The 23,916-nt window shown below is 38.7% G+C and overlaps 1 protein-coding gene across 3 annotated transcripts in view; it reads left to right on the top strand.

Moving 5' to 3' along the window:
* The window catches only part of N4BP2 (NEDD4 binding protein 2), a 116,063-nt gene that overhangs the window by 51,520 nt on the left and 40,627 nt on the right, over positions 1-23,916 (top strand). The window contains exons 8-16 of one of the 3 annotated variants that reach the window (XR_011386209.1): positions 372-448; positions 4,315-4,470; positions 8,477-10,836; positions 11,501-11,586; positions 12,757-12,802; positions 14,480-14,676; positions 20,006-20,124; positions 21,820-21,949; positions 23,235-23,481. Coding sequence is in view for 1 of the 3 variants with exons in the window: in XM_070068125.1 (XP_069924226.1) it covers positions 372-448; positions 4,315-4,470; positions 8,477-10,836; positions 11,501-11,586; positions 12,757-12,802; positions 14,480-14,676; positions 20,006-20,124; positions 21,820-21,949 (3,171 nt within the window). In the remaining 2 variants the exon portion in view is untranslated. Of the gene's footprint in view, positions 1-371; positions 449-4,314; positions 4,471-8,476; positions 10,837-11,500; positions 11,591-12,756; positions 12,803-14,479; positions 14,677-20,005; positions 20,125-21,819; positions 21,950-23,234; positions 23,482-23,916 lie in introns of all 3 variants that reach the window. The other 2 variants (XR_011386210.1, XM_070068125.1) reach the window with 2 other exon arrangements.

A 23,916-nucleotide genomic window follows, 5' to 3' on the forward strand; every position in this document is an offset into this window, starting at 1 on the left:
CCTTTTCTCATTAACACATGTAGAATTTACAGAATTATTGTGTAATACTTTTATTTTATGGTTGTATGTTAATTTATTTAGCCAGTTCTGTATTAATAATCCCTGAGCTGTTTGTATTCTTTTGCTATTACAAATAAGGTGAACTGGGTATTTTTGTTCATATGTTTATCTCTGCACTCTTATATAAGTATTTATCAGTATGTAAATTTCTGAAAGTTAATTGCTGGGTACAAAGGATTGTGTATTTTGTCACTTTCACACATCATGAAGATTAGATGATCTTTGAGATTCTTTTCGCTTTTAATCTGATTTTGAAAACAATCTAATTATATGGAAGTAATTATTTTTAAATGTTTTTGTCATTTTTGTAGTCTCAAAAACATAAATATAAGGTCCTTTTCCGGGAACCAGACACATGGTGGAAGTTCAAGCCAAAAGAACTTGCAAGGTAAAACAATAGAAAGTCCAACTAGACTTTTTTCTCCTCACAAATGATGAATAAAGCAAAATTGATTTAGATATTAAGCTTGACATTTTAAAACTGGTAATAAATTTTTCGTTGTTTATGAGGAATTTATAAAGTTTTATTTCTAACAAATAATTCCAGTTATCTTATAAAGTCAGTACTTTATTACCTTTTAATAATGTGTTAATATCTGAAGCTAGAACAGACTTTCAGATTTGGCACACTGGAATCATGTGCAGTTGGGACAGGTAAGTTATTGTAGCTGCAAAGTGACTTAGAATACCGGTCAGTGGTAGTACAGTGGTATTTCATTCCCCTCCCCTGCTTTTTCCTTTATTGGTTGTTTGACTCAGGGTATGGACAATGCAATGTTATTGCTCTGTTTTGTATTCTCTGAGACATAGCCCTAACAATTTTGGCTGGGCTGTTTTTCTTGGTAATTTTAACTCATTTCAATATTAAAAAAACCATTTTAAGTATTATTCATGATGTTGTGTGACCATTACCACTGTCTAATCAGAACATTTGCATCTGTTCAAAAAGAAATTCCATACCTGCTAGCACTTACTTCTAGTTCCCTATCTCCCACCCCCATTTGGCAATCATTTATCTGTTTTCTGTCCCTGTGGAGTTTCCTATTCTGATCATTGCATATAAATGGAATCATTTGTGGCCTTTCATGTCTGTCATCTTTCACTTAGCATAATGTTTTTGAGCACCCATATTGTGACATATATAAGTACTTAATTTTTTATTAACCTTTTATGACATTGCTGGATTTGGTTTCTGTTTAGGATTTTTGCACCTGTGAGAATGAGTGAAATTGACCTTTAGTTTTTCCTTCCTTGACCTGCCTTGCCTTGCTTTGGTATCATGGTTCTAATTCAAAAAATTAATTGGCAAGTTTTTTTTCTCTTTTCTGAATTTATCTTAGTTTGAATGTTTGATAAAACTTACTTGTAAAGCTGTCTGGAGTTGATGTTTGTTTTATGAGAAGATTCAGTTGCAATTTCCTCCTCGTACTGTAGTTCTCAATTTTTTTTTGAAGACTTTATTAAAACAATTATAGTTCTCTATTTTTACATCCCTGTTGAGTTAAAAGTTCCTATTGTCAATCCTAATCTGTTCACATAATCTTCCTTGTTAAGAAATTTTTAAAATTATCACCAGCAATCAGTTTTAGAAATTGACCTTTTCAAATAACTCTTGGCTTAGTTGATCTTCTTTAATGTAAGTTTGTTTTATGTTTAATTCTCTTCTGCTTCTCTTTATTCTATCTTCTTTACTTTTTAAAAAATCTGCTTTTTTTATTCTTTTTTTTTAAACTTCTTTACATGAGAGTTTAGAACATTTTCTACAATGAGAATTTGATGGCATAAATTTCCCTATTACTACTTTAGCTGCTCTCAGAATGTTAATATATGTTATTTGTTTTATTATTAGTTATTCTCTAGTTTATATTTGGTTAGTTTTATTCTTTAAGTCTTGGGTGGTTATTTATAACTGCTTTTAAATTTCTTGAACAGATGAGTGTTTATCTTTTTCACAAATTGATATTCAGATTAACTGCAACAGGTCAGATTGTGTGATTTGTGTGATACTAAATTCTTAATATTTTTAAAGATTTTATGCCCTGGTTTATTGTCAACTTTTTATAAATGTCCCATGTTTGCTGTGTAGATATGTATGCTGATTATAGCATATGAATGTATCCATTAAATCAAACCTTTAGTTCTGTTGCTCACTTTTCCTTTCACATCTGCTTTCCTAATTTTTTTATTCTGCCTGATGTATTACTATTTGAGAGAGAAATGGTGAAATCTCCCATTGTGAGAGAACGGGAACCTGTATTATGTTGACCATGTCAGTTTCTCTTTACGGTTCTGCCCATGTTTGCTTTATATATTCTGAGTGTATTTGTTGAAGTACATGCAAGCTTAAGATTTTATATCACTCTAATTGAACCTTTTATTTGATGATTTTCCAGTGATTTTCTTTTATCTTTAAGGGTAAATTTTGTTTTACAGTCTAATTTGTCTAATAGTAGTAGAACTATACCAGCTTTCTTGTAGTTAGTATTTGAGTGTTATTTCGTTTTCTTACTTTTACTTTCAACCTTTGAATATACTTATATTTAGTTGTATCTCTTGTAACCACTATGGCTGGGGTTTAAAAACAAAATCCTCTACCCATCTTGGTTTTTAATAGGTAAAGTTACTTCTTTTTGATATTTTGGTTATTCATATAACTATCTGACTCTGTGCTTCATTGTCCAGAATGTAAAGACAGTGTTTGTTTTTCCTTCTCCATGTAGTTACTGCTTTGTGCTTCATTTTCTCCTTCATCTAGGCCTTTCATCTGGGAATTTCCTTCTGCCTAATACTCATCTTTTAAAATTTTCTTTATAATGAAGGCCTGCTTGGGGAGAGTCACACTCTCTCTTTTTTAACCTTAAAATCCTTGTATTGCCTTCATTCTTTTAAGATATTTTGCTGTATTTATATATTCTTGGTTGACAGTTATTTTCTTTTATTGAAAATAACTTTTAACTCTCTTCTGACTTCTATTGTTGTTGTGAAGTCAGCTGTCATTCTAATTGTTGCTTCCTTTCTAGATGACTAGTTAATTTTTTTTTTTTTTTATTTCTAGTTGCTTTTAATATCATCTCTTTGTCTTTGGTGAATGACAGTTTCAGTACTGTGTTTCCAGTTGTGAATTTCTTCTTATTTTTTTTTTTATCTTGTTTGGATTTGTTGGGCTTCTGAAATGAGAGGATTAATCTTTCATCAGCTCTGGAAAATTCTTGGCATTTTTCTTTAAATTGCTTCTGTCCCATGAACTCTCTTCTCTTTCTGGGACTTGGATTTGATGCATATTAGAACTTTTTGCTCTGTCCTCTGTGTCTATGTCTCTTAACCTCTCTTTCATATTTTCTATCTCTTTGCTTCTCTGTGATCTGAAACCAGGCAAGATTGAGGTAGGTAAATATGAAAGCCAGATTTGTCTAAATGGCAAACACAAATATTAGCTGTGAGATCTAGACATGAAACCTTGAATCCAACCCAAGATACGAGAGTTACAAGTGAGATATATTCTTTAAGACAAGTTGCAAATGATATTTTCATTAAGACAGGGCACTGGAGGACTAAAGCATATCATCTGGCCTCCTGGCAAAACAAATCCCATAGCTGTATAAATAAAAGCTCCTCTGTTTAAGGCCTCCAGATACCCTTTATTTAAGTTTAACCAAATATGACCTCATAAGTAAAAACTTACAAAGAACTTAGCACCATGAGCAAAAACACAAATAACAGACTTCATAATTGGACATGTAGAGACTTCAAATACTAGGAAGTTTTTTCTTTGTTTGAACTTAAAATGTAGTAAAACCTATGTTTAGTTTAATTCTTGGGACCTAGTTTTATTGTAATAAGAGGGCCCTTTGCGACATCTAGTTTGCCATACTGGCATATATGGAAGCCTATACATTGGTATTTTTTTTGTTTGTTTTGTTTTACTACTTAACAGTTAATTAAAGCTTTGAAATGATTGTCATGTTCTTAGATTTTTTTGGAAAGCTTGAGAATAGCTTTTTTAAAGTTAACTCAGTCCTGGTAGTTGTATTTGAGTTGATAAAGAGTGTTTGGAAAAGATTATGTAGAATGATTAAAAAAGTGGCAGTCTAAAAAATCTTGGCTAAAATGAAAGTTAGAATCAATAGTATATTTTGTGTCATACTGAACTAGCTTTGGTATTCTTATATATCATTGTTCTGGATGTTGTGTGTTTTGATTTTTTAAAAGCTTAATTAATATTCTTTCTACCTTTTTCTTCTCTGAAATTTTCAGGCGTAATATTCATGGTGTAAGCAAAGAAAAAATAACAAGAATGTTGGAACATTATCAGCGTTTTGTTTCTGTGCCAATAATCATGAGTTCTTTGGCTCCAGAGAAAATTGAACGTATTGAGTTGTGTGCATATTCTTGTGAGGATGGAATTCCTAGGTAACTTAAACTGCCTTGTGTACAGAAATTCAATCTGAAATAATATCTTTTCAAAAATTATTTATTTTCATTTAAAAAAATAGTTTATTTATTTGAGAGGTAGAGTTACAGAGAGTAGGAGAGACAGAAAAATCTTCTGTCTACTGGTTCACTCCCCAAATTGCTGCAACTACCTGAGCTGAGCTGATCTGAAGCCAGGAGCCAGGAGAGTCTTCTGGGTCTCCCATGCGGGTGAGGAGGCCCAAGCGCTTGGGTCATCTTTCACTGCCTTCCCAGGCCATAAGCAGAAAGCTGGATTGGAAGAAGAGCAGCTGGGATACGAACTGGCACCCATATGGGATGTTGGTGCTGCAGGCAGAGGCAGAACCTACTTACTACATCACAGCATCGGACCTTTATTTTCATTTTTTTTGAAAGGCAGAGAGACAGACAGATGAAGAGATTTCTCCCATCTGTTGGTTCATTCCCCAAATGCTGGCAACAGCCTTGGTTGGGGCAGTCCAAAGCCAGATGCCTATAACTCAGTCTGGGTCTTTCAGGTGGGTAGCAGGGACCCATGGTCTTGAACTATCACCTTCTAGGTTGCCTTCTAGGATGCACATTAGCAGAAACCTGCATTGGAAGTGGAGATAGAATGGAACCCAGGCACACCGAAATGCATGCCAGGGTCTTAACAGCTGTGTCAACTTTTTTTTTTTTTTTTTAATATGGTAACTTTGGAGGTTGGAAAATCATTGCTATTTAACTTTAAAAGTAAGGCATATTTTTGTTATTTGTAAGGATTTCTTGTGGGGAATAGGTCCACTGAATTATGTTATGGGAATTGAGAGCCCCAGCTGGGCTCAGAAAGACTCTGAGCTAGGTTTAGTCCAGATTGTTGTCTTCCTGTGTGCACGATTACAATAGGAGACATAGAGGTAAGAAGAAAAACAGGACTTGAAAGGCAAAGGGATAGTACATACTCAGACATGAATGTGGGCCACTGCCCCCCTTCAGCCTGGGGTGGTCCTTTTTATGGTGCAGAGACAGTGCTCAGGACAAGGCCTGATTGAAGATTCAAAGGAGGCAGGGTTTGGGGTGAGACTGCAGCTTACATGGTGATTGATCTCCAGGGAAGAGTCATGGCATCTGGTAAGGCTTAGCTGCATGATGAGGAGTGGGTGTGCTGAGTCTGCAGCCATGTTGAATTGGCACAGAAGGTGATGGGATTTGGGCAGTGCACACGGCATAGGAGTTGGCAGTTTTTAGCTCCTCATCCCTGACTGATTCCCTGCTTAGCTCACAACGATTTTTGGTGTAGTCTCACCTGGAGTGGGATATGCATGTAGATATAAGCAAAAGAAGTCAGTGTGTGTGTGAGAGGTGACACGAGTTTTTTTTCTTGTCCTCAAGGTTTTGAGAATTTATGACCATACTGTGAAAACACCTATCTTCCTTAAGTAATTTCCTGTTGTTCCAGTATTTCCCTTCTCTCCTCACTGTTGTTATTTTGCATGGACTCACATCACTTCTCAATTGTCTTAGTTTTTAGAGAAAAAATACTCTTTCCAGCTAGTACCATAACAATTATTATAGATGGTATGCTTCTACTAAATAATAGAAGTCATAGCCTTTCAGCTATGGGATAGTACCGAGCATTTAAAACATATAAACAATTGAATACGTGAGTAAAGAAGAACCTAAGGGGTGGACCGATGGTGCAGTGTTTCAGACGCTGGTTGGGATGCCCACATCCCATGTTAGAGTGCCTAGTTTCAAGTCTGAGCTTCGCGTCCAGTTGATGTGAATTGTGGAAGACACCAGGTGATGGCTTGGGTCCCTGCTACTTGTGTGGGAGACACTTTTGGATTCCTTGGCTGTTGTGGGCATTTGGGGAGTGAAAAGGTAGATGGATGATCTTTGTCTCTGTCTCTCTGCCTTTCAAGTAAATAAAGATATATGAATAAATATTAAAAGAAAGAAAATACAAGCTCTTTAGAAAATAAAAGAAAAAGAGCCTAAATATATGTATAGGTCTAACTTGCCCAAATTTTATGATGGAGGAAAGAAGTTTTGTTTAAAAGTAATTCAGAGTGGGGCTGGCGCCGCGGCTCACTAGGCTAATCCTCCACCTTGCGGCACTGGCACACTGGGTTCTAGTCCCGGTCGGGGAGCCGGATTCTGTCCCGGTTGCCCCTCTTCCAGGCCAGCTCTCTGCTGTGGCCCGGGAAGGCAGTGGAGGATGGCCCAAGTGCTTGGGCCCTGCACCCCATGGGAGACCAGGAGAAGCACCTGGCTCCTGCCATCGGATCAGCGCAGTGCGCTGGCCGCAGCGCGCCAGCCGTGGTGGCCACTGGAGGGTGAACCAACGGCAAAAGGAAGACCTTTCTCTGTCTCTCTTACTATCCACTCTGCCTGTCCAAAAAAAAAAAAAAAAAAAAAAAAGTAATTCAGAGTGGAAAAGGCAAAATTCATGAATGTTGAGAAGCAGTGTTACAGAGATTTCCTGGGTACAAGTCCCAAAGCTTTGTAATCTTTGACAAGTTACCAAATCTCTGTGTGCTTCAGCTCCTCATTGCCAGAAGGCAATAATAACACTGTGTTCGCTGGACTCTCAAGAGCATGAATTCGTATGTGTAAAGGATGTAGATAGCATCTGACATCTAGAAAACTTCAATTAATGTTAGGCATGATTTCATGTAGGAAAGCTTCATGGGAAACTTGGGCCTTGGAGAGCTTCTAGAATAAAGAAAGAAGGAAAAATGAGATGACAAATTGAATAGGAAAATATCACTGAAGTGAAAGTGTTATGTAGATAGAAGTGCTTGAGTTTGAAATTAACATCTGGGGATGGTTTTAAAAATTCTAACAGCCAGCACCTGCGGTGCCAGCATCCTGTATAGGGGCCGGCACTGTGGTGTGGTAGGTAAAAGCCACCACCTGCAGCACCGCCATCCCATATGGGTGCTGGCTTGAGTCCTGGCTGCTCCACTTCTGATCCAGCTCTCTTCTAGGGCCTGGGTAAGCAGTAGAAGATGGCCCAAGTCCTTGGACCCATGCACCCATGTGGGAGACCCGGAAGAAGCTCCTGGCTCCTGGCTTTGGATTGGCCCAGCTCTGGCCTTTGTGGCCATTTAGGGAGTGAACCAGAGGATGGAAGACCTCTCTCTCTCTCTCTCTCTCTCTCTGCCTCTGGCTCTCTGAATTCTGCCGTTCAAATAAAAAAATAAATCTTAAAAAAATTTTCATAACAACGGGTACCTCAAATAAGAATTCTCTTGCACTGTAGGCGACAGCTTTACCTGCTATACCACAGCGCAGGCTGCTGTTTTGGTTTTTCAAAGATTTATTTTTTTATTTGAAAGGCAGAGGAGAGAGAGAGAGAGAAAGAAAGAGAAAGAGATCTTCCATCTGCTGGTTCATTCCCCAAGTGGTTCCAATGGCTTGGGCTAGGCCAGGCTGAATCCAGGAGCCAAGAGCTTCATCTGGGTCTCCCACATGGGTGCAAGGGCCCTAGGACTTGGGCTATCTTCCACTGCTTTCCCAGGTACATCAGCAGGGAGCTGGATTGGAAGTGAAGCAGCCAGGACTCGAATTGGCACCCATATGGAATGCTTGTATTGCAGGTGGCAGCTTAACCTGCTGTGCCACGGTGCTGGCCCCAGACCTACTAGTTTTACAAGTAGTGTATTTAAATAGTTAAAAAAGAAACTAGACAGGTGATGTCCTCTCCTAAGAACAAATTTCTATCTTCAACTTTAATATTTAATGCATAATAAATACTAAACATTTGTTATTAAGATTTGAGTGCTTCATATTGCCAAGCATTGTGTCAACTATTGGGATTACAATGAAAGATTATATTCATAGTGTATTAGGCAAAGATCAAGATTATTATAATTTTACTCCAGTTTATTTCTAGAATAGTAAATGTTAACTGCCTTAAGTTGAATGCTTCTCTAAATTGTAGTACTTATGATGACATTAAGAGAATTTTTTTATGATACTTTAAAAAAAAATCTTACAGCTCAAGAATCAGTGACGATACTACCTCTGACAAAGAAGAAAATGTTTTATCCTCACCTTTGCGGCACCTGGAGTTAATTGAGCATAAGACTCTTGAAGTGACCAAAGGAACTACGCTGCCTGAGGATGTTCCGCATCTCCTTAGTGCAGATTTAAACAGAGAAGGAAAAGAAATAAGTGCGATGAATACCCAGGGTGCTTTCATTCAGGAAACTTCACATATGCATTGCTCTGCCTCTGAAAGCAAGCTTGGAACAACAGACAAAAGTGAAAATGAAGAACAAGTAGAAACGATGTCTGAAAAAGAATGCAGTACAACTGATGTTGATAGTTCTATAGAGAGAGTGTCATCAAATAGTTGCTATGATGAAAGTAATCAAGAAGACTGTGATCCTGCAAATACTGTACCACTTCAAAATGAAAAATCTTCACCTGATGAAATATTGGAAGAAAGAGCCACAGTAAAGAAAAAAGCATTTGCTAAACAAAAAAGCAAATCCACTTTGGAAAAGTTCCCAAGACAGGAGCTTCCAAATTTTGTTGGTGACTGGCCAGTTGACAAGACCATGGGTCAGAGAACAAAAAGGAACCGAAAAACTGAAAAAGCCTCATATGTACAAAGCGACAGAAAGTTCAGTCGCCCTCAGTCACGCAAAGTGTCAGATAGTAGTGTATCTGTGAATACAGACCCTACCCAGCAAGGAGGCTCTTCACATGAATGCACAGGGGATGGCAGGAAGTCACAGTGTGATGATGCCTCAGAATCCTTCCATAGCTGTAAATACGAAACTTACCAAAATACTGAGAGCAACTCATTCAACGTTGTGGGTGACTGGCCTTCGCCTGAGTCTTTAGCTCAGAGAGAGCATAGATCAAGAATGCCAAGGTCTGGTTTAAATGAACTCAACCCAGACTTTGGAACTAATGACGATGTGAATGAAATATCTTTATACACAGCACGGGAGGCCTGCTGGGAAACAAGCCCTGAACTAAAAACATTCGGTAGCTGCACTCTAGGAAGTTCGGAAATGTTACCCAGTGAGGTGAGCTGTGAAACTCAGACTTGTGGGGAACACTCACTGCCTTTTACTTTCACCAGTAGTGCATCAGCTCTTCCTGCAGTAGTAGGACCACAGACTGTAGCAGAATTTTCTGAGGGGATGCCTAAAGGAGTTCCTGGAATAGAAGTTGGCGTATGTACCCAGACTGAGCCACAGGATTTTGCTCTGTTATGGAAAATAGAAAAGAATAAAATTGGTGTTTCAGATTCTATCAAAGTATTAACAGGAAGATTAGATGGGTTCAAACCAAAAACTTTCAATATTAACACAAAAGCAGATGTTCAGGAAACAATTCCATATAGGGTAATGTATGATAAAAGCACGTATGTTGAAGAAAGTGAGCTCACCAGTGCTGATGAATCTGAAAATCTTAACATTCTTTGTAAACTATTTGGGTCCTTTTCATTAGAAGCCTTAAAAGACTTATATGAGAGGTGTAATAAAGATATTATTTGGGCCACAAGCCTTTTATTGGATTCTGAAACTAAATTATGTGAGGATACTGAATTTGAGAATTTTCAAAAATCATGTGATGAATCACAAATTGGGCCCTTTTCCCTGGGACTGAATTTGAAGGAGATTATCAGCCAAAGAGGAGCTGAAGAAGATTCCAATTCTTCTGCACCAGAATTTAGCCATGGTGTTGGTGTCAGTAACACTAATACACAATCTCCCGGTGATGCAGAAAGAGAAAACTCAGAGCAGGCAGAAATAAGCACTACAACTCCTGAAAAACCTGGATTAGCGATGGGTATGTTCCCTAGTGCTGCTGTTGATGCAAAGAGTAATGATGAAATACTTCCAAATAGTCAGGTAGAACTTCCAAGTTTATACAACTTCAAGCCATCTTTACCAGCTGTCCTAAAAGCTGCTTCCTCTGAAGATGTGAGTGAAACAGACAATAGTCTAGTAGCCACAGAAACTGGAGAAAATGTTCATTCTTCTTTAAATTTGTCTGACATTTTAAACTCTATATCGAACACTTCAAATCTTGAATTAAATGAAGAAATTGATTTTACTGACTCTTTTGAAATAAAGAGAATGGAAAATCTTCCGAAGGAATATGTAAAATTTGCAAACACAGAAGAATTTACCACTGAAGAAGAACAGGAAATGGAGAAAATTCTAATGGCAGGGAGTAGTTTGTCAACTGGCCTTAGTGAGGAAGATAAAACTGAGATGTTGAATCCAACCCCAGTGATGGCCAAATCTCTGACCATAGACTGCCTAGAACTTGCATTACCCCCTGAACTGGCTTTTCAACTCAATGAATTATTTGGTCCTGTTGGTATTGATTCAGGTAAGGAAAAAGTAGCTTACGTACATGTGTATCTTTGGGTGAATAGAATGTAGAGGGTTCTGTTTTGATTACAAAATTATCCCATGAATTAACTGAAATGTAAAAGTAATTAGCATTGCCTGAGCATATTGCTTATTTTTGATACATGTTTCTAGAGGATTTTAAAAGATGTAATTTGAAGAAGTAGAGAAAACTTATTTAGAGCTTTTATTTATCATATATATATATAGAGAGAGAGAGAGAGAGAGAGTGTGTTTTCTCTGGTGTTTACTTCTCGCTTATTTGTACACATAAACCTTTTTGAATTCTTTCTGGTGCTATTCCAGATACATTTGAGGCAAGAATTAATTTCTTAAAATACACTTATTGCAAAGTCTCAAGTAATGGACAGATATGAATTAATTAAATATATTTAAACTAATATAAATGAATAACTTAAATAGATTTATTGTGAAGCTTTGTATAATTGCACCAGTCAAGAAACGTGAAGACAATGCAATATAATGTAAAGAAAAATACTCCATGAGATTTAATAAATAGAAACACAAGTTAGAAATTAAGACTACAAATTAGTTTTATGATATATATGGTGATTGAGTATATTTCTTGTAAATGTGTAATGAGTAATGATTGCATTTTCTTTTCTTTCTCTCTCTTTCACTAGGATCTCTAACAGTTGAGGATTGTGTGGTTCACATAGATCTGAATCTGGCTAAAGTGATTCACGAGAAATGGAAAGAATCTGTCATGGTTGGTAGGCTTCTTTTCATAAGGAACTTTTGTTTCCATTTCATCACACTTTTTTTTAATATTTATTTTATTTATTTGAAAGAGTTACACATAGAGAAAGGAATTGACAGAGAAAGAGAGATCTTTTATCTGCTGGTTCATTCCCCAAATGGCTGTAATGGCCAGGGCTGGGCCAGGCCAAAGCCAGGAGCCAGGAGCTTCATCCAGGTCTCTCTCATGGGTTCAGGGACCTAAAGACTTGGGCCACCCTCTGCCACTTCCACAGGCACATTAGCAGGGAGCTGGATTAGAAGTGGAGCAACTGGGTCTTGAACCAGCACCCAAATGGGATGCCGGCGTTGCAGATGGCAGCTTAACCTTCTGTTCTCCAGCGTCTGCCCCTATCATCTTTGCTTTTCAATGAAATCTGTCATGTTATATGAGAGAGTTCTACTTTATTTTGCCTTTGAGAGAGGATTAATTTTTAATAGTTAACAGATTACTGATTTATTTTCTTTTTTAATATTTCAGATATTTCTAGTCTGGCCAAATTATATAATTAGCCATGGAACTCAATGTGATTGTTGACAAATGATAGTTAACTGCCCCCATACTGTGAAGGTGATTGATTAAATTTCAAAACAGTTTATAAAAAAAGCACCAAAGAGCTCTAATGTTAGACAAAGCTATATAGATGTAGCCATACTTTATAATTTTTAAAAAAAGATTTATTTATTTATTTGAAAGAGTTACAAAGAGAGAGAGAGAGTGAGAGAACCATCTGCTGGTTCACTCCCCAAATGGCCACAATGGCCAGAGCTGAGCCAATCTGAAGCCAGGAGCCAGGAGCTTACTCCAGGTCTCCAACGTGGGTGCAGGGGCCCAAGGACTTGGGCCGTCTTTCACTGCTCTCCCAGGCTATAGCAGAGAGCTGGATCGGAAGTGGAGCAGCCAGGTCTCAAACTGGCGCCCATATGGGATGCCGGTGCTTCAGGCCAGGGCGTTAACCCACTGCACCACAGTGCTGGACCCCAAACTTTATAATTTATCTTATTTTGTTTAACTTAGGTTTTAGTAGGAATGATTTATAGTTATACAAGCAGCAATATATAACTTCTGGAAAAAATTGGGATGACTTTGTAGTCTTGTTTACTAATTAGCCTTCCTATGCCAATCCCCATTTGTGTTTAGGAGCGACAAAGACAAGAAGAGGTATCCTCTGGCAGGTTAATGCGAGGTAAAGCACATTATGTTTACTTCTAATGTTCTTGTCTTGATGTTGAGACTTGGGGTGTGTGTGTGTGTGTGTGTGTGTGTGTGTGTGTTTGTGTGTGTGATTTCAACTCCTCTCCAAAGATACTTCCACAAAGTAAGTTACCCATGGATTTTGATTTGCAAATAGAAGTTCTTCAAAAATGTTTAATGTTGATTATTAATGTAAAATTAAATGAGAAGAAAAGGCCGTTATAATATGTAGTTAGCTTCTGCAAGTGCTTTGGAACACTTACGGTGTACTCTAGTGCATATAGTCACAAGAGTGTTAAGGCTTTGCACTATGTGAAAGAAAATGTTTTATTTTGAGGGCAATGAATTGTTCATATGTTTGATCAAGAGCATCATTAAAATATTATGAAATTTTATGGATGTCAATATTAGACCACAGAAATAATCTGCTTTTTTTGTACATTCTAGCAATTTGAGAATATTTGGCCCCAGTTGACTTCTTATGTAGTGTTCCGATTACTACAGGGTGGATGGCAGACCTTTTAATGAAGGTCTTCCTTTTTTAAAAAAAATTGTTTATTTTGAAAGGCAGAGTTATGGAGAGAGAGGGAGGAAAGGGGAGGGAGGGAGGGAGAGAGAGAGAGAGAGAGAGAAAGAATATGAATGAATATGAGGTCATCTATCTGCTAGTTCACTTCCCAAATGGCCACAATAGCTGGGACAGATCAAGGCCAAAGTCACGTGCTTGGAACTCCATCTGGGTCTCCTACATGGGTGGTAGGAGCCCAAGTGATTGGACCATCCATTGCTGCTTTCCCAAGCACTTTAGGCGGGAGCTGGATTGGAAGTGGAAGAGCCAAGACTTGAACTGTTGCTCCAGTATATGATGCTGGCATCCCAGCTGGTGGCTTAACCCTCTGTTCCACAACACAACCCCCTGGGGTCTTCCTTTTGTGCATAAGTGTCTCCAGATGCCTCTTTTATCTTCTCCACACTGGGACCAAGGCAGGAAGCTCCAGGTTGAACATTTTTAGGATATGCTTTACTTCAGACCTGAGCTAATGTTGTAACTTCAATACCTGAAGCTGTTTGAGGGCAGAGTTGCCAAAGGGGTATCATGGTTGTGTGAATTCTGATGTCTTTTTTTCTCTTCATCCCCCAGGGAAGCACAGAAATGCATCCGATGTGTTGATGTCTCTTAGCGGAAATGTTGCACATTAAATTTCTCTGTTGTAAACCTCCTGGAGTGTTTAGTTTCATATTTGGAATTTCATTTATTCAACATTTATTGTGTGCTTCAGGAGTTGCTCCTCTCAGTCCTTAGAGTGGCTGGGCAGAGCTGACCAGTGCTGTTCTCCTTACTTCCAGCTGACTATAACTTCCTCTGTTTACCAGGGTCCTGAATACATGTTGCGATTTTTGTGTTGATGTGATATGAAACAGTGAGAAGCACTGAGTCAGTTAATTGTAATATCCAGATCCTTGAAAGAGTCCTGCACTTAACGTGTGTCATTTCTTTCTGGAAATTCTATAAAGGTGTATTTTGAAATTTCAGAGTTGTATTATATTTACAAACTGAAAAGCAGAAAAATGTTCTTTGGTCTCTCTGAGTAAGAGGAAATTGAATGAATGATGTTTAATTTGTACCTTAATTTTTGAGGGTATGACACTGTTTATACTGCTTTTGTAGATCCTTCCCTGGTTGGACAAATTGGTCTTGATAATCCTGAGCAAAAATCATCTCAGAGAACAGGCAAAAAATTGCTGAAGACTTTAGCAGCTTCTGAAATGTTACCCTTAATGGATCATTGGAATACTCAAACCAAAAAAGTGTCACTTAGAGAAATAATGTCAGAAGAAATTGCTTTGCAGGAAAAACACGACTTGGTATGTGTTAGTATAAACATTAAGCCTTTGTCTCTGACTCCAGTAGGCCTTGTGTGTTTACTCTGTGATTGTCATTTGGTTCTGTATTTTCTAGTCTGAAATCCATACTTAACCTGATTGAAGCTAGCATTAAAACTGAAATAATTTGAAACTGGAGATTTTTGCTTCTGGGAAATTAGTTGATATTTTCTACCAATATGTCATCTGTGTTAAATTTGTGTTGCTTTGGATTTAATTTTGCAGGTGATGGACCTAGATCTTTTTTAGCTTTTAACATTTACCTCTGATTTTTTTTTTCTAGAGAAACATGAAAGAAAAATTTCATTTATATGTAATTTCTTACATAAATTAATACTAAGAAATGTCTGTCTTGCTATTAAAAATATCCATCCTTGGCCGGCGCCGCAGCTCACTAAGCTAATCCTCTGCCTTGCGGCGCTGGCACACCGGGTTCTACTCTGGGTCGGGGCGCCGGATTCTGTCCCGGTTGCCCCTCTTCCAGGCCAGCTCTCTGCTGTGGCCCGGGAGTGCAGTGGAGGATGGCCCAAGTGCTTGGGCCCTGCACCCCATGGGAGACCAGGATAAGTACCTGGCTCCTGCCATCGGGTCAGTGCGGTGTGCTGGCCGCAGCACGCCGGCCGCGGCGGCCATTGGAGGGTGAACCAATGGCAAAAGGAAGACCTTTCTCTCTGTCTCTCTCACTGTGCACTCTGCCTGTCAAAAAAAAACAAAAAAAAACAAAAAAAAACAAAAAAAAAACATCCTTGTAACAAAATTTTTTAGAGAAAACTTTTAGAAACTTATGCATTTGAATTAAAAAACAAATACTTTTCCTTTTTTATTCAATGTTTTAATCAAGTTTAAACAAAAACTTCACTTTTAACTTTTTTTTTAAGGATTTTTTTATTTAGTTTTAAAGTCAGAGTTACAGAGAGAGAAGAGGAGAGAGAGAGAGAGAGATTGAGAGATTGTCCATCTACTGGTTCATTCACCAGATGGCAACAAGGGCCAGTGCTAGGGGTAGGCTAGGCCAAAACCAGAAGCCAGGAGCGTCATCTGGGTCTCCCATGAGGCTGGCAGGGGCTGAAACACTTGAGTCATCTTCACTGATTTTCCCAGGCCATGAGACGGGAGTTGGATCCAAAGTGGAATGCCTGCATTGCAGGCAGTGGCTTTACCTGTTACACCACAACATTGGCCTCTGAACTTTATTTTTTGTTGCTTACTTCAACATATATAATTAAGTAAAGCCATAGATAAATTTGATTTCTTTTACATTTCTTCTTCTAAATCATTTTGGAATTTTGAAAATGAAAAATCAAAAGGGGAAAGTCATTGGATTTAGTTTAATCCAGTTCTCAAGGGAAAAAAAATTCTTAGATGGTGATCTTAAGGCATTTTTACTCCCTTCGTATTTGACTACTCAAAGGAGCACATTTATATTTGTCTGTAATACGTAGAATTGGGGCATAAGAAGAATGATGGATTCCTCTGCTTTGCTATTTTGTTTTCCTAGTTAACTTCTTATTTAAATTGGGAATATGAAAGCTTTCCTGTCTTTGCATTGTTAACATAATCCAAGGAAAAATCTGTTAAGTGAGATCTTATAATTTTAGTGTTTCAGAAATCCTATTTTTTTTTTTTTTTTTTCAGAAATCCTCTTGAATCTATACATGTAATAAATTGGAGGATGGGATTTTCTTAAAAAAAAAAAAAGAAAGAAAGAAAAAAGAAAGCCTAATACTTAAGCCCAATGATGTAATACTTTTTGTTAAAATGCCATTTTCCGAGGCTGGTGCTGTGGCGCATTGGGTTAAGCTGCAGTATACAGTGCTGGCATCCCATATGGATGCTGGTTCCATTCCTGGCTAGTGTTCAGAACTGGTGTTCTGATCCAGCTCCCTGCTAATGCACTTGGGAAAGCAGCAGAGGATGGCTAAAGTCCTTGAGTCCCAGTACCCACATGGGAGACCCAGAGGAAGCTCCTGCCTGGCCCATATGGGGAGTAAACCAGTAGATGGAGAATCTCTTCTCTCTGTCTCTCCTCTCTCTTTGTAAGTCTACCTTAAAAAAAAGTAGTAAAATAAAATGTCATTTTCCATTACTGAAACTTACCTTTATTATTCTAACCTGCCTTTTTACTCTCTTAGTTTAACAGTGAACAAATGAACATCTTTGAGTTCATCATTAATGCTTTTTTTTTGTATCAGTGAGTTTTGCTGGCTTTCTATGTGCTAGATAATAGAGGCAGGACAACTTTGGTCCTCTAGAACCTCAGTAAGAGAATTTCTTGATGCTTTCTCTCACTCTTTGTTCTCAAAGGAGAAGTATACTTTGTATATTTTTCAAAGCAAAGGACATATAATGAACTTATGCATAATAGTAGATAATTAATTGCAAATTGCAAAATGACTAAGGTAATGTATTTTCAATTCATTGATGAGAACTTGGAATTTTTTTTTTAAGATTTATTTTATTTATATGAAAGAGCTACAGAGAGAGGTAGAGACAGAGAGAGAGAGGTCTTCATCTGCAGGTTCACTTCCCAAATGGCCGCAATAGCTGGAGCTGGGCTGATCTGAAGCCAGGAGTCATGAGTTTATTGTGGAGCTCCTACATGAGTGCAGGGGCCCAAGGACTTCTTGGGCCATTCTGTACTGCTTTTCTAGGCCATAGCAGAGAGCTGGATTGGCAGTGGAGCAGCTAGGACTCAAACTGGACTCAGACCGGTGCCCATATGAGATGCTAGTGCTTCAGGCTGGGGCTTTAACCTGCTACGCCAAGAATTTATGGTTTAGAAACTTTGTCCCTGTAGATTGCTAATAAATCTGATACTTGAGTTTTTTTATTAAGTTCAGATCATAATGTGTGTCTTAAATGAGATGTGAAATAGTTTGAATTCTTAGATGGCTTATTTTCATATTATGATGTGTTCAGCTTTATCAGCCCTTTTACTGATCAGATTTTTACCTGTCATAGTTCCTGTTTCATCACTGCTGTTACAAATGGCCTAAATATGGTTATAATTCAAAACAACTAACTATTGTAGGATTTTCCTGGACTGTTGTGATTTTTTAACTTAAAAATTTTCAGCATCACCTGCTTTGAAATGGGAATTGTTGGTATTCTTTTCCCTCCTCCCTTCACCCCTCTCCTCCTTGTTTATTTATATTTATTTCTGTGAGTGGCAGAGACACACACACAGAGAGGCAGAGATAGAGAGAGATCTTTCTTCTGTTGGTTTACTCCTCAAATACCTGCAGCCTCCAGGACTGGGCCAGGCTGAAGCCAGGAGCCTGGGACTCAGTCTTCATCTCCCATGTTAGTGGTAGGGACCCAAATACTTGAGCCCTCAGCTGCTGCCTTTCACAGTACCCAGCTGGAATGGAGAGCAGACCCAGTCTCAGACCCATCACTCTGAGAAGAGACGTGGCTATTCCAAGGGCCAAGTGGTGTGTCGACTGCTGTGCCAACTGCCCATCTTAGAGGTTGTTTTCAGGCCTTAAGGTCCTCCCAGCAAGCGCATCATGTAATCACAGCACGGGGCTGATGGAGTAGAGGTCACTGTGAGCCGCCTTCAGAATATTTACCATAATCTTGGCTTAGATTTAAGTGGCACACTTTAGGAAGCTTCTTGGCCTGGCAGTTTGAGCAGAAAGATATGAGTGGTAAAAAATAACAATAAAAATTTTTATTCAGTTATTTTCAAGTAAATGTGCTTGTGAAAAATTACAAAGTAATTTTGGATTCTAGGATTTTCTGTCAACCTGAATCTTCCACTTATTTGTACATCGTAGTTTCTGTACCTGGGGAGAAAACGTTATTGAGGATGTTGTTCACAGCATCATACTGTATTCCTTTTATGAGAACTCATGGGGGAAATTTCTCTCAGGTCTCAGTACCAGAAAAAGTTGTGCTTCTTTTGAGTAATTGGTTCGTTTTTGTTGTATGGACACTGAGCATCTTTGTTTCCCTCTTTGCTTTGGACACTAAGAGGTTCAGAGCCGAATTTGTGGCCCACATTTAGCAACTGTAGGATTTTATGGCATGCGTTAATATACTAATTTTACTTGCTAGCTTTATCTCATATTCTTCCCTTTATTTCTCTACTCTGTGAGTTCTTCATTTATTTATATCCTGTTTACTTAGGTATATATCTTCATCCTTTTTAAATAGTATGACAGAATGAGTTGCGTGTGTATAAGGGTACTTCAGAAAGTTCATGGAAAATTGAGTTACAATATTATTTTGGGGGCAGGTGCCGTGGTGCAGTAGGTTAATCCTCTGCCGGCGGTGCCTGCATCCCATAGGGGCGCCGGTTCTAGTCCTGGCTGCTCCTCTTCCAATGCAGCTCTCTATTATGGCCTGGGAAAGCAGCAGAGGATGGCTCAAATGCTTGGACCCCTACACCCATTTGGGAGTCTGGGAGAAAGCACCTGGCTCCTGGCTTCGGATTGGCGCAGCTCCGGCCGTTGCGGCCATGTGGGGAGTGAACCAGTGCAAGGAAGACCTTTCCCTCTGTTTCTCCCTCTCACTGTCTGTAACTCTACCTCTCAAATAAATAAATAAAATCTTAAAAAAAAAAGATTATTTTGGTGAAAAAAGTTGAAATCTATGCAGAATTTTTTCATAATACATGCTTTCCATGAAATTTTTGAAGAACCCTCATATATGTGAGTCTGATATATATTTGTATGCACATGCACAGACTGAAATATATGTGATTGTCTAGGTGTGTATAAACATACATTTTGGCCGGCGCCGCGGCTCACTAGGCTAATCCTCCGCCTAGCGGCGCCGGCACACTGGGTTCTAGTCCCGGTCGGGGCGCCGGATTCTGTCCCGGTTGCCCCTCTTCCAGGCCAGCCCTCTGCTGTGGCCAGGGAGTGCAGTGGAGGATGGCCCAGGTGCTTGGGCCCTGCACCCCATGGGAGACCAGGGAAAGCACCTGGCTCCTGGCTCCTGCCATCGGATCAGCGCGGTGCGCCGGCTGCAGTGCGCTGGCCGCGGCAGCCATTGGAGGGTGAACCAACGGCAAAGGAAGACCTTTCTCTCTGTCTCTCTCTCTCACTGTCCACTCTGCCTGTCAAAAAAAAAACAAAAAAACAAAAAAAACATACATTTTATGAGCAACTTGGAGTTCCAAAAAATGGGATATAAGTAATTACTGCAAGAATACTTATATTACTAATTTCAGCCTTAAAGCTGTGAAGAAAATCTGATTATTTTTAAATTATTAGTCTTTTTGCAGCAAAATAACATGCTTTTGGTCATCATTGTTAATATTATAAATTCAATCTGAAGGATGATTTTTGTGTTTTTGTTTCAGAAAAGGGAGACATTTATCTTTGAGAAAGATTGTGCCACTAAGCTAAAGGAGAAGCAGCTCTTTAAGATATTTCCAGCCATTAACCAAAACTTTCTGGTGGACATTTTCAAGGACCACAAGTGAGTTCTGGGAGGACTGTCTGTAGTTTCTGTTATGATGTTTTTGAAAGTGTTTGCCATACATGGTAATCCCTTATGTTTTTTTTTCTGATAACAGAATAATTTAGATGAATTATAAACAGTTCAAAATGCAATGTATATAATGTAGAAAGTGTTCATATTCCTCTCCACTTCTTTTTCTTATGGATCTACTAATATGTGTGTGCATATGTGTATGCCTCTTTGCTTTTGTGTACATACATACATGTGGACATCACCAAAAAGAGGTTATATGTGGGGTATTTTGTAGTTTTGTTGCACATATGTAGTAATTAGCTCTTTTTCAAGTCTGCAGGGAATTACATAGTAGGAAAGCACTATAATTTATTTTAAAATATCTATTTGTGAAGATGTTGACTCTGAGAAAAATTGAAAACCATGTTACAATGAATATATTTAAAAAAAAAAGATTTATTCATTTTATTTGAAGTGCAGTGAAAGAGAGAGAGAGGTCTTCTATCCTCTGGTTCATTTTCCAAATGGCCAGAGCTGAGCGGATCTGAAGCCAGGAGCCAGGAGCTTCTTCCGGGTCTCCCATGTAGGCAGAGGCCCAAGTATTTGGGCCATCTTCTGCTGTTTTCCTAGGCACATCATCAGGGAGCTGGATCGGAAGAGGAGCAGCCAGGGCTCGAACTGGTGCCCATATGGGATGGCAGCACTTCAGGTGGCTTTACCTGAAGAGCCTCAATGAACTGGCCCCAGTGAACATCCTTAAATACACATTTTGTGTATTCATACATGCTATTATAGGTGACAAATGAAACTGGTGGTTTAGAGTGTATAAATTTTAAACTTTTACAGATAATGCCAAATTTAAGTAAGGTTCTCTGTATCAATTGTGTATGCACTGATAGTGTAACCTCCCTGAATATTAGTCGTTAAATTATTTTTCATTCTGATGAGAAAAATTATATTTCAGTATTATTTCTATTTCTATTTTTCTGATAACTAGCAATGTAACCTAGGGCTGCAACCCTCCCAGCACCAGTAGCAGAGACTGACTGCCAGCCCCATGGGAGGGCTGATGATCAGAAGGGCTAGCAAGGATGTGGATAATTGCTGATAGTGTCCAGACCCTAGGAACCCTTCTCTTAGGATGCAAGATGAGAAGGCTGATGGGGAATTGGGAATCCCAAATGGCTCCCCTTCAAAGATTGTCTTTAATAAACTGAAGCAAAGCAGAATATCATGCTATTTTGTATAGCCAGTTATTACAGTATGAGGCCAGTGGAGAGGTGAACAGTTTGAAACAATGAGCAGTATAAAATCATTGAAAAGAATTTCTTTAGATACTAGAACATGAGTGTATCAGATGTTTGTCAATATGTAGAATTTCATGCTAAAGGTAATACAGTATCACCATGGAAACTTAACCTGAGTAATACAGGAGAGAAAGGTAGGATGGTGTTCACTTTTTTTTTTCTGTATCCTTCCTTGCCCAGAATTTCTTTGACTAGAATCCCATCATAGAAGTCAAGGTAGAATTCAATTAAAAAAAATGTCAGTTTAAAGATCTGAGCATTTAATTTTAGTGTTGAAAATTTAAAAGTAAGCCAGTTTTCTGTATTCGCAAATGTTTAAAGATTATTTATGTTAATACCTCCAGATAATTTTTATTTTCACTTACTGACATATTTACTCTTGAATTTTCTACAGCTATTCATTAGAACATACCGTGCAATTTCTAAACTGTGTTCTTGAAGGAGATCCTGTGAAAACAGTTGTAGCACAGGAGTTTGTTCACCAGAATGAACAAAGTACTGCACAGAAGTCTAAAGAGAAAAAGGTATGAAGTTCCTTACTTTTACTGTCGTGGTAGATGATTATGTCAGAATATGGTTGATTTATTGAGAGTAATAATTTAATGATTATTTCTCACCATTTTGACTAGATTGGAAATTTAGCCACTCATAAATTTGGTGTAGAATATCTAAACACTCAAAATAGCGAATTTATAGCTAATTATCTTTTTTTCTACATAGACACAGAAGAGTATCAGCCTTAATTTAAATAGCAGTAAGTTTGTATAATATGATGGATCTTAAAGTGTAAATACGTGGAAAGAAATATTTATCCTTTTAAGAAAGTACCCATCTTTTCCCAAAGTGGTTTCATCATTTTACACAAGAGTTTTTGGGTTGTTCATTGCAAATTCATAGAAATGCAGTTGATTTTATATGTTAATCTTGTATCAGCATTAGTCTTTTTATTTTTTTAAATATTTATTTATTTATTTATTTGAAAGGCAGAGCCACAGAGAGGCAGAGAGAGAGAGAGATATCAATCTTCCATCTGCTAGTTCACTCCCCAAATGGCCACAAGAGCTGGAGCTGAGTAGATCTGAAGCCAGGAGCCAGGAATTTGCTCGGATCTCCTACTCTGAAGTGCTTTCCCAGGCCACAGCAGAGAGCTGGATCGGAAGTAGAGCAGCTTGGTCTTGAACCAGTGCCCATATGGGGTGCCAGCAATGCAAGTGGTGGCTTTACCCACTACACCACAGCGCTGGCCCCTGCATTAGGATTTTTTTTTTAAGATTTATTTATTTTTATTTGAAAGTCAGAGTTACACAGAGAGAGAAAAAGTGGAGAGAGAGTGAGAGGTCTTCCATCCATTGGCTCACTTCCCAATTGGCTACAATGGCCGGAGCTGCGCCTATCCGCCAGGAGCCAGGAGCTTCGTCTGGGTCTCCCACGCGGGTGCAGGGGCCCAAGGACTTGGGCCTTCTTCTACTGCTTCCCCAGGCCACAGCAGAGAGCTGGATCAGAAGTGGAGCAGCCAGGTCTTGAATTGGTGCCCAAATGGGATGCTGGCACTGCAGACCAGGGCTTTAACCCGCCGCACCACAGTGCCGGCCCCCGTTAGGATTTTTAACAGAACTTTTATCATCTTACTATTCTCGTTTATTGAAAATTCTACTTAGGAATAAACTGTATGCTCCTTTTCTTTTCTATGAATATTTCTTTATCAATTTGTTGATAGAAAGGACTTAGGTAATTTTGGTGCTCATGTGATCTGTGTTAGTGTACATGGAACAGGAACTGTGTGATACAGTGGTGCATCTGTCCATCCAGGAAACTTGGTATGATGGATGGAAACAGGCAATATATTATAACATGCAGAGAGTGCACAAGGATGATGATGAGACCTCCTAGGCCTGCTTGGGAATTAAGATTGCTTCTCATGCCTGATAATATGCAAGACATGGTGCTGGTCATTATGGTGATGGGAAGAAGGTGTGCTTGTTCACAGCGCACCTGATTGGAAAATGTGGCAATCATTAAAGGAGCTTTTGTGAGTTATGTAATTCTTGACCAAAATGTAAGTTTTAGGTTATTCTGTAGATTATTCTTAGCCTTGCTCACAAAATGTAGTTAAGTATTATAAAATTGATAAAAGTCTTTTAAGATTTGTGAGCAGAATAATGTTTCTTTGTTATTCCAATAATGTTTCTTTGTTATTCCAAAGCTCTGAGGAAACACAGTTACCAGAGTGATATCATGGTACCAGTAACACTGTGGATTGTCTGTTTGTTTGTTTGTTTGTTTGTTTATTTATTTATTTATTTATTATTTTTGACAGGCAGAGTGGACAGTGAGAGAGAGAAAGACAAAGTCTTCCTTTGCCATTGGTTCACCCTCCAATGGCCGCCGTGGCCGGCGCGCTGCGGCCCGCGCACCGCGCTGACCCAATGGCAGGAGCCAGGTGCTTCTGGTCTCCCATGGGGTGCAGGGCCCAAGCACTTGGGCCATCCTC

This window comes from Oryctolagus cuniculus, chromosome 2 (assembly GCF_964237555.1).
Source record: "Oryctolagus cuniculus chromosome 2, mOryCun1.1, whole genome shotgun sequence".
Classification (NCBI taxonomy): Eukaryota; Metazoa; Chordata; class Mammalia; order Lagomorpha; family Leporidae; genus Oryctolagus; species Oryctolagus cuniculus.